Raw genomic sequence first — 12,448 nt, forward strand, 5'->3', positions numbered from 1 at the left:
AGAACCAGGGGTCACAGTTTAATGATAAGGGGTAAGCCATTTAGGACCGAGATGAGGAGAATCTTCTTCACTCAGAGAGTGGTGAACCTGAACCACAGAAAGTTGTTGAGATCAATTCGTTAGATATATTCAAAAGGGAGTTAGATATTGCCCTTACGGCTAAAGGGATCAAGGGGTATGGAGAGAAAGAAGGAATGGAGTACTGAAGTTGCATGATTAGCTATCATCATATTGAATGGTGGTGCAGGCTCGAAGGGCCAAATGGCTTACTCCTGCACCTATTTTCTATGTTTCTGTGTTTATACTCATTGTCTATCTTTTGCATAAATCACTTATTTCAGCAAATAAATCGGTAGATCATAAAACTGAAATTCAGGGAACTGAGCGGAATATAATGTGTCAGACATACACCTATCTATTAATATAAAAGGTTTCAGGTGCTCCTAACCCAATTACTAGCCTTATTTCTACGGAGCTGTGAATTGTGAATTGGTTCGTCCTGAGGTCTGTGAGTAGAAGGGTCCATGTGTTGTGATTAACCCTCATCTATCTGGTTTTCACAAGAGAACCATCACATCGAATATACGGCACAGAAACAGGCCATTCGGCCCAACCAGTCCAGGCCGGCGTTTATGTTCCACTCGAGCCTCCTCTCATCTTTCCTCATCTAAATCTATCAGCATAACCCTCTATTCCCTTCTCCCTCATTTGCTTGTCCAGCCTCCCCTTAAATACTTCGATGTTATTCACTTCAACCACTCCCTGAGGTAGTGAGTTCCACATTCTCACCACTCTCTGAATAAAGAAGTTTCATCTGAATTCCCGATTGGATTTCTTGGTGACGATCTTATATTGATGGCCCCTAGTTATGCTCTTCCCCACAAGTGGAAACATTCTCTCTCTCTCTGTCTACTCTCTCGGATGGATTTTGTTCAAATTAAAAAGAAAACTATTAAGAATTGAGTAATCCTTGTTTTCAGACACCTCCATGGCCTCGCCCCTCCCGATCTCTTTAGTTTGAGAACCTGATCCCACGATATAGCCCCCGATGATAGAACCACACTTCATCAAAAGCCCCTCGGGCGTCAGTGCACTGGTAAAATTTCACGTCTATTTTCCTGTTTTTTCGCGGGTACAGATAAAGACGAAGTAAAGCCAAGTAAAGTGATTAAACTGGAGAGTCTTTCGGCCTCTAAAGTCACCGCAGACTCTTTCCAACTCTCCTGGGTTGCGGAGAAGGTGTTTGACTCCTTTTTGGTGCGCTATTCAGTTCGAGGTTCTGAGGATGTGCAGAGCCTCACGGTAACCGGTGACCGTCGATTGTCCATCATCACGGGGCTGAGGCCTTCCACAGTGTACACCGTCGATGTCTATGGGATCTCTGCCAGTGTGTACACTGAGCCACTGACAACTGTAGTAACCACCAAAGGTATCACTTCCTCTTTCACAGTCGTCCGTTTCTAAAAGAACTAATTAATTGCCTTTTCTTTTCTGGGCAGCCTGCTCGTTACTATGGCAACTGTGAGGCCTGTGCCTTTAGCGAGGCCTGAGGTACGAGTCGAGCTAGGACACCTCACTCATCTCTAGGGCAACTGAAAAGATCAATGGCTGCATTTACATAGAATTGCATGTTATTTACAGCAAGAAACAGGCCATTGGGCCCAACAGGTCCGTGCTGGTGTTTATGCTCCACACGAGCCTCCTCCCAACCCTCGTTATCTCATCTCACCCTATCGACGTATCGTTCTATTCCTTTTTCCCTCATATGCTTATCGAGATGCCCCTAAATGCACCTATACTGTTCACCTCAACCACTCCCTGTGGTAGCGAGTTCCCCATTCTCACCACTCTCGGAGTAAAGTGATTTCTCCTGAATTACCTATTGCATTTATTAGTGAATACCTTATATTTATGGCCCCAGTTCTGGACACCCCCGCAAGTGGAAACATCTTCTCTACATCGACCCTATTGAACGCTTTCCTCATCTTAAACTAAAATTAAATTATACAAACGATATCAATATCATTTTAAATTCACGGCAATTTGCCCTGAAGGTATTGGCTTTTACCTTATTGGTTATGTATTGGCGGATCTTAGTGGGTGTTGGGTTTTAAGAATGTATAGAAGTATATACTCTCATAGTCTATCTTTTGCATAAGTCACATATTTCAGGAAATAAATCACTAGATCATAAAGCTGAAATTCAGGGAACTGAGCGGAATATAATGTGTCAGACATACACCTATCTATTAATATAAAAGGTTTCAGGTGCTCCTAATCCAATTACTAGCCTTGTTTGTACGGAGCTGTGAATTATGAAGTGTTACTTTGTCCTGAGGTCTGTGAGTAGAAGGGTCCATGTGTTGTGATTAACCCTCATCTATCTGGTTTTCACAAGAGAACCATTACATCGAATATACGGCACAGAAACAGGCCATTCGGCCCAACCAGTCCATGCCGGTGTTATGCTCCACTCGAGCCTCCTCCCGTCTTTCCTCATCTAAATCTTCAGCATAACCCTCTATTCCCTTCTCCCTCATTTGTTTGTCCAGCCTCCCCTTAAATACTTCGATGCTATTCACTTCAACCACTCCCTGTGGTAGTGAGTTCCACATTCTCACCACTCTTTGAACAAAGAAGTTTCTTCTGAATTCCCTATTAGATTTCTTGGTAACGATCTTATATTAATGGCCCCGAGTTATGCTCTTCCCCACAAGTGGAAACATTCTCTCTCTCTCTGTCTAGTCTCTCGGATGGATTTTGTTCAAATTAAAAAGAAAAATTGAATAATTCTTGTTTTCAGACACCTCAATGGCCTCACCCCTCCCGATCTCTTTTGTTTGAGAACCTGATCCCACGATATAGCCCCCGATGATAGAACCACACTTCATCAAAAGCCCCTCGGGCGTCAGTGCACTGGTAAAATTTCACGTCTATTTTCCTGTTTTTTCGCGGGTACAGATAAAGACGAAGTAAAGCCAAGTAAAGTGATTAAACTGGAGAGTCTTTCGGCCTCTAAAGTCACCGCAGACTCTTTCCAACTCTCCTGGGTTGCGGAGAAGGTTTTTGACACCTTTTTGGTGCGGTATTCAGTTCGAGGTTCTGCGGATGTGCAGAGCCTCACGGTAACCGGTGACCGTCGATTGTCCATCATCACGGGGCTGAGGCCTTCCACAGTGTACACCGTCGATGTCTATGGGATCTCTGCCAGTGTGTACACTGAGCCACTGACAACTGTAGTAACCACCAAAGGTATCACTTCCTCTTTCACAGTCATCTGTTTGTAAAAGAACAAATTAATTGCCTTTTCTTTTCTGGGCAGCCTGCTCGTTACTATGGCGACTGTGAGGCCTGTGCCTTTAGCGAGGCCTGAGGTACGAGTCGAGCTGGGATGCCTCACTCATCTCTAGGGCAACTGAGCAGATCAATGACTGCATTTACATAGAATTGCATGTTATTTACAGCAAGAAACAGGCCATTGGGCCCAACAGGTCCGTGCTGGTGTTTATGCTCCACACGAGCCTCCTCCCAACCCTCGTTATCTCATCTCACCCTATCGACGTATCGTTCTATTCCTTTTTCCCCTCATATGCTTATCGAGATGCCCCTAAATGCACCTATACTGTTCACCTCAACCACTCCTTGTGGTAGCGAGTTCCCCATTCTCATCACTCTCGGAGTAAAGTGATTTCTCCTGAATTCCCTTTTGCATTTATTAGTGACTATCTTCTATTTATGCCCCCTAATTCTGGACTTCCCCGCAATTGGAAACATCTTCTCTACATCGACCCTATTGAACCCTTTCCTCATCTTAAACTGAAATTAAATTATAGAAACTTTATCAATATCATTTAAAATTCCCGGCAATTTGCCCTTAAGGTATTGGCTTTTATCTTATTGGTCGTGTATTGGTGGATCTTAGTGGGTGTTGGGTTTTAAGAATGTATAGAAATATATACTCATTGTCTATCTTTTGCATAAATCACATATTTCAGGAAATAAATCGGTAGATCATAAAGCTGAAATTCAGAGAGCTGACCGGAATATAATGTGTCAGACATACGCCTATCTATTAATATAAACGGTTTCATGTGCTGCTAATCCAATTACTAGCCTTGTTTCTACGGAGCTGTGAATTGGTTCACCCTGAGGGCTGTGAGTAGAAGGGTCCATGTGTTGTGTTTAACCCTCATCTATCTGGTTTTCACAAGAGAACCATCACATCGAATATACAGCACAGAAACAGGCCATTCGGCCCAACCAGTCCATGCCGGTGTTTATGCTCCACTCGAACCTCCTCCCATCTTTCCTCATCTAAATCTATCAGCATAACCCTCTATTCCCTTCTCCCTCATTTGCTTGTCCAGCCTCCCCTTAAATACTTCGATGTTATTCACTTCAACCATTCCCTGCAGTAGTGAGTTCCACATTCTCACCACTCTCTGAATAAAGATGTTTCTTCTGAATTCCCGATTGGATTTCTTGGTGACGATCTTATATTGAAGGCCCCTAGTTATGCTCTTCCCCACAAGTGGAAACATTCTCTCTCTCTCTCTCTCTCTCTCTCTCTGACTACTCTCTCGGCTGGATTTATTTCAAATTAAAAAGAAAGCTATTAAGAATTGAGTAATCCTTGTTTTCAGACACCTCCATGGCCTCGCCCCTCCCGATCTCTTTAGTTTGAGAACCTGATCCCACGATATAGCCCCCGATGATAGAACCACACTTCATCAAAAGCCCCTCGGGCGTCAGTGCACTGGTAAAATTTCACGTCTATTTTCCTTTTTTTTCGCGGGTACAGATAAAGACGAAGTAAAGCCAAGTAAAGTGATTAAACTGGAGAGTGTTTCGGCCTCTAAAGTCACCGCAGACTCTTTCCAACTCTCCTGGGTTGCGGAGAAGGTGTTTGACACCTTTTTGGTGAGGTACAGAGAGCGAAGTTCTGAGGATGTGCAGAGCCTCACGGTAACCGGTGACCGTCGATTGTCCATCATCACGGGGCTGAGGCCTTCCACCGTGTACTCCGTCGATGTCTATGGGATCTCTGCCAGTGTGTACACTGAGCCACTGACAACTGTAGTAACCACCAAAGGTATCACACTCTCTTTAAGGAGAGCAACAACCACTTGCATTTATATAAAGTGCCTTTAGCTTAGTTGAAACATCCCAACCCTGCTCGCTGCTATGGCGATTATTTAGCCTGCGATACAACTCGAGCTGAGACACTCCCTGAACTTAATTGAGTGATCTTTGTTTACAATCCCTCCGTGGCCCTCGTCCCTCTCTATCTCTGTAATCTCCTCCAGCCCCACAACCCCCCCGAGATGTCTGCGCTCCTCTAATTCTGCCCTCCTGACCATCCCTGATTATAATCGCTCCACCATCGGTGGCCGTGCCTTCAGCTGCCTGGGCCCCAAGCTCTGGAACTCCCTCCCAAAACCTCTCCACCTCTCCACCTCACTTTCCTCCTTCAACCCGCTCCTTAAAACCTCCCTCTGTGACCCAATCTCTCCTGCCCTAATCTCTCATTATGCGGCTCGGTGTCAAATTCTGTCTGATAATCGCCTTGGGGCGTTTCACTGCGGTAAAGGTGCTATATTGCTACAAGTTGTTGTAATAAGTAGTTAGAATTGTTCCGTTTGTGAAATACTGCCACACAGTTTCTTCTGTTGTTCCAGTGTTGTTTGGTGCATCCACTTCTGCCAACACAATAACTGGGAGAAGTGGTTCAAAATGCAGTTGGTTGTTAAGGTGGGAGGATCAGGGCACTAGCGATGGTAGATAGAATTACATACACTACCACACAGAGACAGGCCATTCAGCCCAACAGGTCCGAACCGGTACCGGTTAATGCCCCACACAAACCTCGTCCCACACATACTTCATCTCACCCCTTCGACATATCCTTCTATTCATTTCCGTCTCATGTAAGCAGCAAACGTCCCCTTTAAATACATCAATGCTCCCTGCCTCAACCACTCCCTGTGGTAGTGAATTCTACATTCGCACCACTCTCTGGCGAAATAAATTCTTTATTTGATCGATTACTGTCTTTCCTTTATAGCTATCCCCTTGTCCCGATCTCAGCCACAAGTGGAAATAGTCTCTCCACATTCACCCTGTCGAAACCCTTCCTCACATTCAATGGGGTGATTGTGGAGAGACTGTGGGTGGCCTGGGATTTCCTGATTCAATGGGGTGAGTGTGGAGAGACTGTGGGTGGCCTGGGATTTCCTGATTCAATGGGGTGAGTGTGGAGAGACTGTGGGTGGCCTGGGATTTCCTGATTCAATGGGGTGAGTGTGGAGAGACTGTGGGTGGCCTGGGATTTCCTGATTCAATGGGGTGAGTGTGGAGAGACTGTGGATGGCCTGGGATTTCCTGATTCAATGGGGTGAGTGTGGAGAGACTGTGGGTGGCCTGGGATTTCCTGATTCAATGAGGGATTGTGGAGAGACTGTGGGTGGCCTGGGATTTCCTGATTCAATGGGGTGAGTGTGGAGAGACTGTGGGTGGCCTGGGATTTCCTGATTCAATGGGGGATTGTGGAGAGACTGTGGGTGGCCTGGGATTTCCTGATTCAATGGGGGATTGTGGAGAGACTGTGGGTGGCCTGGGATTTCCTGATTCAATGGGGTGAGTGTGGAGAGACTGTGGGTGGCCTGGGATTTCCTGATTCAATGGGGGATTGTGGAGAGTCTGTGGGTGGCCTGGGATTTCCTGATTCAATGGGGTGAGTGTGGAGAGACTGTGGGTGGCCTGGGATTTCCTGATTCAATGGGGGATTGTGGAGAGACTGTGGGTGGCCTGGGATTTACTGATTCAATTGGGTGATTGTGGAGAGACTGTGGGTGGCCTGGGATTTCCTGATTCAATGGGGGATTGTGGAGAGACTGTGGGTGGCCTGGGATTTCCTGATTCAATGGGGTGAGTGTGGAGAGACTGTGGGTGGTCTGGGATTTACTGATGGCCTTTTCGCATCCTTGATCATTTTCAAGCACTTATTTTACGGGTCAAAGGTCTGCGGGAGGGTCATGTGATCCCACAAGAGGGTATCGGAGTGGATATTCCGGGGGCCTGATGGTATCTCCACGACTCGTGGGAACGGGAGGAGGCCAATTAGCCCCTCGAGCCTGTTCCACAAGTCAAATCGACCACGACTGTTCTGTATCTTAACTCCATTTCCCCTACCTTGGTTCCATATCCTCTGATACCCTTGCCTAACAAAAATCTCGCAATCTCAGTTTTAACATTTTCATTGACCCCCCCCCCACCCCCTCCCCAGCCTCAGCAGCTTTTGGGGTGGAGGGTGTTCTACATTTCCACAACCCTTTGTGTGAAGAAGTGTTTCCTGATATCACCCCTCAATGGCTGAGCTGTAATTTTAAGGTGACACCCCCTTGTTCTGGACCAGAGGGAATAGTCTCTCTATCTACCCTATCAAATCAAATCCTTTAATCACCTTAAACACCTCAACTACCCCGTTATCCTCTACGCTCAAGGGAATACAAACCTAGCCTATACAACCTGTCCTCATAATTTAACTCTTTTAGCCCCTGCAGCTAGGTTCTTCTGCATGTGGGACTGATGGTGCTGTGATTAATGCGGGGTTAATCCACGTTACTGTCTGCCGTTGCTAGTACTCTCCACTCAAACTGTAAACCAGCCACACCTGGGCTCCGTCTGCGAAAGCATGCCAGGTTTCTGTGAGGCATTGTCTCAGGACTTGTGCTCTGTTTGGGTGGAAATCTCCCCCCACCCTCACAACTTAACAGGAATCAAGTCGGTTTAAATTTTAGCAACTCGCATCACTTTAAAAAAAAAAATTGTCTCTTTTTTTTTTCTGGTGCTTTTTAGCTTCCACGGGAAAACCGAGTAAAGTGACTAAACCGGGCCGCTTGTCGGTCTCTAACCTCACCGCTGAATCCGTCCAGCTGTCCTGGCCAATGGAGAAGGCCGCTGACTCTTTCCTCATCCAGTACGGCGTGCGGGGTTCTGAGACGGTGCAGAACGTCACCGTGCCGGGCGACAGGCGCCTTTTGGTCATCACAGGCCTGAGGCCTAGTACCAAGTACCTGTTCTCTCGCTACAGTGTTTCCGGAGGTCAACGCACAAAGCCATTGACCGTTGTAGCAACCACCAAAGGTAGCTCTCACCTAACGCAAACATTTCTCCTTTCAGCAGGTGACTTCTCTTCGCTCCTGGCTCGCACTCTGTTTCCCCCTCCTCCCTCCAGCGTTGTTAACTTTTGAATGTTTTTTCTCGCTTTTCCTCAAGACCGTCACTTTGGCGAATCACAGCCGCTTTTAATTTCCTATTTTCATCCAGTCAACGTTGAAGAAGTTGGCCAAATAGTACCACTTTCTCTCTCCCGACGTGTAGATGGTTGGGCGTCCGCCCTCAGGCCTTGAACCAGCCTTCACGGGACACGTGCAGCAGTCGCTGAGGTCCAGATGTGAGCTGACCGCACGTGTTGTCATCTTCCTGCTCCACGCCTTAGTTTAAAACAATATAAAATACCCCCACCTCTGTTAGACCGCCTGGGCAGGCCATGGCCGGGAGCACAACCCGTCGGCATGAGCGCTCGTTTCCGAAGAGCCACCAATATGTATACGGCTCATGTCTCACTGTGTACATCAGCTGTGTATGTGCAACAGGGATCCAATGGAGATCTGCCGCGGATGTGTGTTGGACTGTGTCACACTTCCTCAACATCAAGAGCATCTCACACTGGCACAGTCTGCCTACCTTCTTTGCTCGTGACCGTCTCGGTCCTTTCTGTTTTAATGGCATGTCGACAGCTCTCTGGTGAATTTTCCACTTTCGACAAATGCTGTCCCAAAATGATGTTGGGGGGATCATTTTGAGCATTTTCCCAGATAGGCAGGGTTTCTGAACCTCAGTGAGTTAATGCCCCCGTCCTGAGACCCATGGCTCTGTCTCTCAAACTTTCTATATTGTGTTGTACATACACAGATATTTTCACACATGCCCGTGTAAATATCTGGCTCTCCTGCAGCTCACTTGCTCTCTCTCTCTCTGTCTGTCTGTCTGAGGTGATGCACATTCATCGGCTGAATGCAATGATGGGGGCAGGCAGGGCGGTTCAATGCGATATTGTGGGCACTTCTTGTTTTGAAGAGAATGGTCCGGAGTCACCTCAAACAATGTCTTGCTTCTTGGATTTCCCTGCCTGTCATTTCGAAGAATTGCGAGAATAATACGTCCGACTCCAGTATTTCAGAGAGTTCGGAAGGTCTCCTGGGATTCTGGGCATTGATCATCACACATTAATTTTACAATTCTGGTACTGATTTACACATTACAATCTATAGAGCTCTCTTACACACTAGGACCTACAGAATCCTTGCACACTATGAACTATAGAACCCTTACACACTATGATCTATAGAAATCTTACACACTAGGATCTATAGAAATCTTACACACTAGGATCTATAGAACCCTTACACACTATGATCTATAGAACCCTTGCACACTAGGATCTATATAACCTTTACACACAAGGATCTACAGATCTCTTACACACTAGGATCTATAGAACTCTTACACACTATGAACTATAGAACCCCTACACACTATGATCTATAGAACCCTTACACACTAGGATCTATAGAACTCCTACACACTAGGATCTATAGAACTCTTAGACGCTAGGATCTATAAAACCATTACACACTAGGATCTATCGAACTCTTACACACTAGGATCTATAGAACTCTTACACGCTAGGATCTATAAAACCATTACACACTAGGATCTATAGAACTCTTACACACTAGGATCTATAGAACCCTTAAAAACTAGGATCTATAGAACCCTTGCACACTGGGATCTATAGAACCCTTACACACTAGGATCTATAGAACCCTTAAACACTAGGATCTATAGAACTCTTACACACTAGGATCTATAGAACCCTTACACACTAGGATCTATAGTACCCTTACACACTATATCTATAGAACCCTTACACACTAGGACCTATAGAGCCCTTACACACTAGGATCTATAGAACCCTTACACACTAGGACCTATAGAGCCCTTACACACTAGGATCTATAGAACTCTTACACACTAGGATCAAAAGAACCCTTACACACTAGGACCTATAGAGCCCTTACACACTAGGACCTATAGAACCCTTACACACTAGGATCTATAGAACTCTTACACACTAGGTTCTATAGTACCCTTACACACTATATCTATCGAACCCTTACACACTATGACCTATAGAATCCTTAAACACTAGTATCTATATAACCCTTACACACTTGGATCTATAAAACCTTTACACACTAGGATCTATAGAACCCTTACACACTAGGATCTATAGAACCCTAACACACTAGGATCTAAAGAACCCTTACACACTAGGTTCTGTAGAACTCTTACACTTGTGTTCTGACCAATCAGCAGTCCTGCTCCCCAGGACTTTATCCCATGAGCTTCACCAGTTGAGTTTACCAAACGCCTGCCAACCAATCGCTGCCCTGGTAAAAATGTCCCCTCTCTTTTGCTTTTAGCTTCCACAGTGAAAGGCAAGCTGAAACCAAGCAAGGTTACTAAGCTGGGCAGTCTCTCAGTTTCTAACGTCACATCTAACTCCATCCCCCTCTCCTGGACTGCCCAGAAGGGGTTTGACGTCTTTCTAATACGGTTCAAAGTGCAGGGGTCTGGCGATGTGCAGAACGTGACAGTGAGCAGTGACCACCGATCTACGACCATCACAGGGTTGAGGCCTACCACCAAGTACACCATCTATGTCTATGGTGTGTCGAATGGGCAACGCTCTAAGCCGCTGACCAGAGTCATTACCACAAAAGGTACTGAGTTCCCTTTCTTTCCAGTCGTGCATTCTCGCTCCGTAACTTTGCGAGCCGTGTTGAACTAGGAAAAGCCAAGACATTAATAGAAAAATATACCGTGGTGCGTACGTCATTGAAAGACCGATGCATTTATGCAGCAATGACTAACAGCTAGTGAACTGGAAATCTAATGTTTTATATTATATTTGAGAAGTGGGTTAAGTTACAAAGAGAGATTACACACATTAGGGTTGTAGAAGGTGAAGGGGTGATTTGATAGAAATGTTCAGGATATTAAGGGGAACTGATGGGGTAGATAGAGAGAAACTATTTCTGCTGCTTCGGGAGTCCAGGACTCGGGGCATAGTCTGAAAATTATAGCCGGGCCTTTCAGGGGTGAAGTTAGGAAACAATTCTACACACAAAGGGAGGCAGAAGTTTGGAACTCTCTTCTGCAAACGGCAATTGATGCTGTGTCAATTATTAATTTTAAATCTGAGACTGATAGATTTTTGTTAACCAAGGGTATTAAGGGATATGGGGCAAGGGCGGGCCGATGGAGTTAGGTCACAGATTAGCCATGATCTCATTGAATGGCGGAACAGGCTCGAGGGGCTGAATGGCCTCCTCCTCTTCCTATAACTGTTGATGTGAGAATGTTCAGGAAGAGTTACAGGGCTCTTTGATCTCGCTGCAGAACATTGAGCGGGGGTACAGAATCCCTCAATCATATCAGAAGTTACCTGTGGGTCACACAGGACGTGTCCGCCAATTTTCTTGGGTGTCTACAGCCTCATATATGGATTAAGCAAAACTGGGGGTGAAAGTTCCCTGTGCCCTGATTTTGCGGTGGCAGGGGGAGGGGGGGAGGGGGGGGTAACTAGTTGGGGCCGGGACTTTTTTGTGCCCGGCGAAGAAGGCCCACCCCGGACACCGAATTGGGCTTACCGCCCCTCGAAGGAAATGGAGCGCAGTGTCGAGCGCTGCACTTCCCTTCGGGGCGGGTCCCGGGGCCCTACCGGGGCCAGTTTGTGGAGCGCTGCGCGGATGCTCCACGTAGCCCTGACGTGCTTCGAAGCCCCTCCCCTCCCCTCGGCAAGGCCTCCGATGGCCCCCCCAGAGGGCAGCGTGGAACCGGCGCTCGACGCGGAGTGCCGAGCTGCCCGCTGGCGGCCCGGCCCGGAGGCCGTCAGTGGAGCCGACCCGAGAGAGCCGGCGAACCACTTGAGATGGCGGCGCGGAGCGCTGGTGACCCCACCCCCCCCTTTTTAAGCCCCGCCCCGCACGCAGATGTCGGCGCCAGTTTCGGCGACATGCGCTCGCGCTGCCTCGCGGGGCCACAGGACAATTTCCCCCCCCACCCCCCCCGCCGTGGGGCACTGAGGAGTCACCGCACAAGGTGGTGACATCACCGCCGGTTACACGGCGGCCCAGGGGAAACTCTCGAGCAATTTCCCGGGAGCCGGTAGTGCACTCACAACCCCCCCAGGGTGAAAAGTCTCTTCCTCCCCATTGGCACCCCCCTCCCGGAGGCGCTAACGGGCCTTTTTAAAAGAAAAAGGGGCAATTTTGCCCCCACTTTCTGTTTCTCCTCCAAGGGTTAAACCTTATTTGCC

The 12,448-nt window shown here is 47.1% G+C and overlaps 1 protein-coding gene across 1 annotated transcript in view; it reads left to right on the plus strand.

Moving 5' to 3' along the window:
- Positions 1 to 12,448, plus strand: part of LOC139230643 (tenascin-X-like) — a 293,996-nt gene that overhangs the window by 137,225 nt on the left and 144,323 nt on the right. Inside the window, exons 13-14 of the mRNA XM_070862456.1 lie at positions 7,858 to 8,145; positions 10,551 to 10,850. Of these exons, the coding sequence (XP_070718557.1) occupies positions 7,858 to 8,145; positions 10,551 to 10,850 (588 nt within the window). The remainder of the gene's footprint in view (positions 1 to 7,857; positions 8,146 to 10,550; positions 10,851 to 12,448) is intronic.

The sequence above is a fragment of the Pristiophorus japonicus genome, chromosome 19 (assembly GCF_044704955.1).
Source record: "Pristiophorus japonicus isolate sPriJap1 chromosome 19, sPriJap1.hap1, whole genome shotgun sequence".
Classification (NCBI taxonomy): Eukaryota; Metazoa; Chordata; class Chondrichthyes; family Pristiophoridae; genus Pristiophorus; species Pristiophorus japonicus.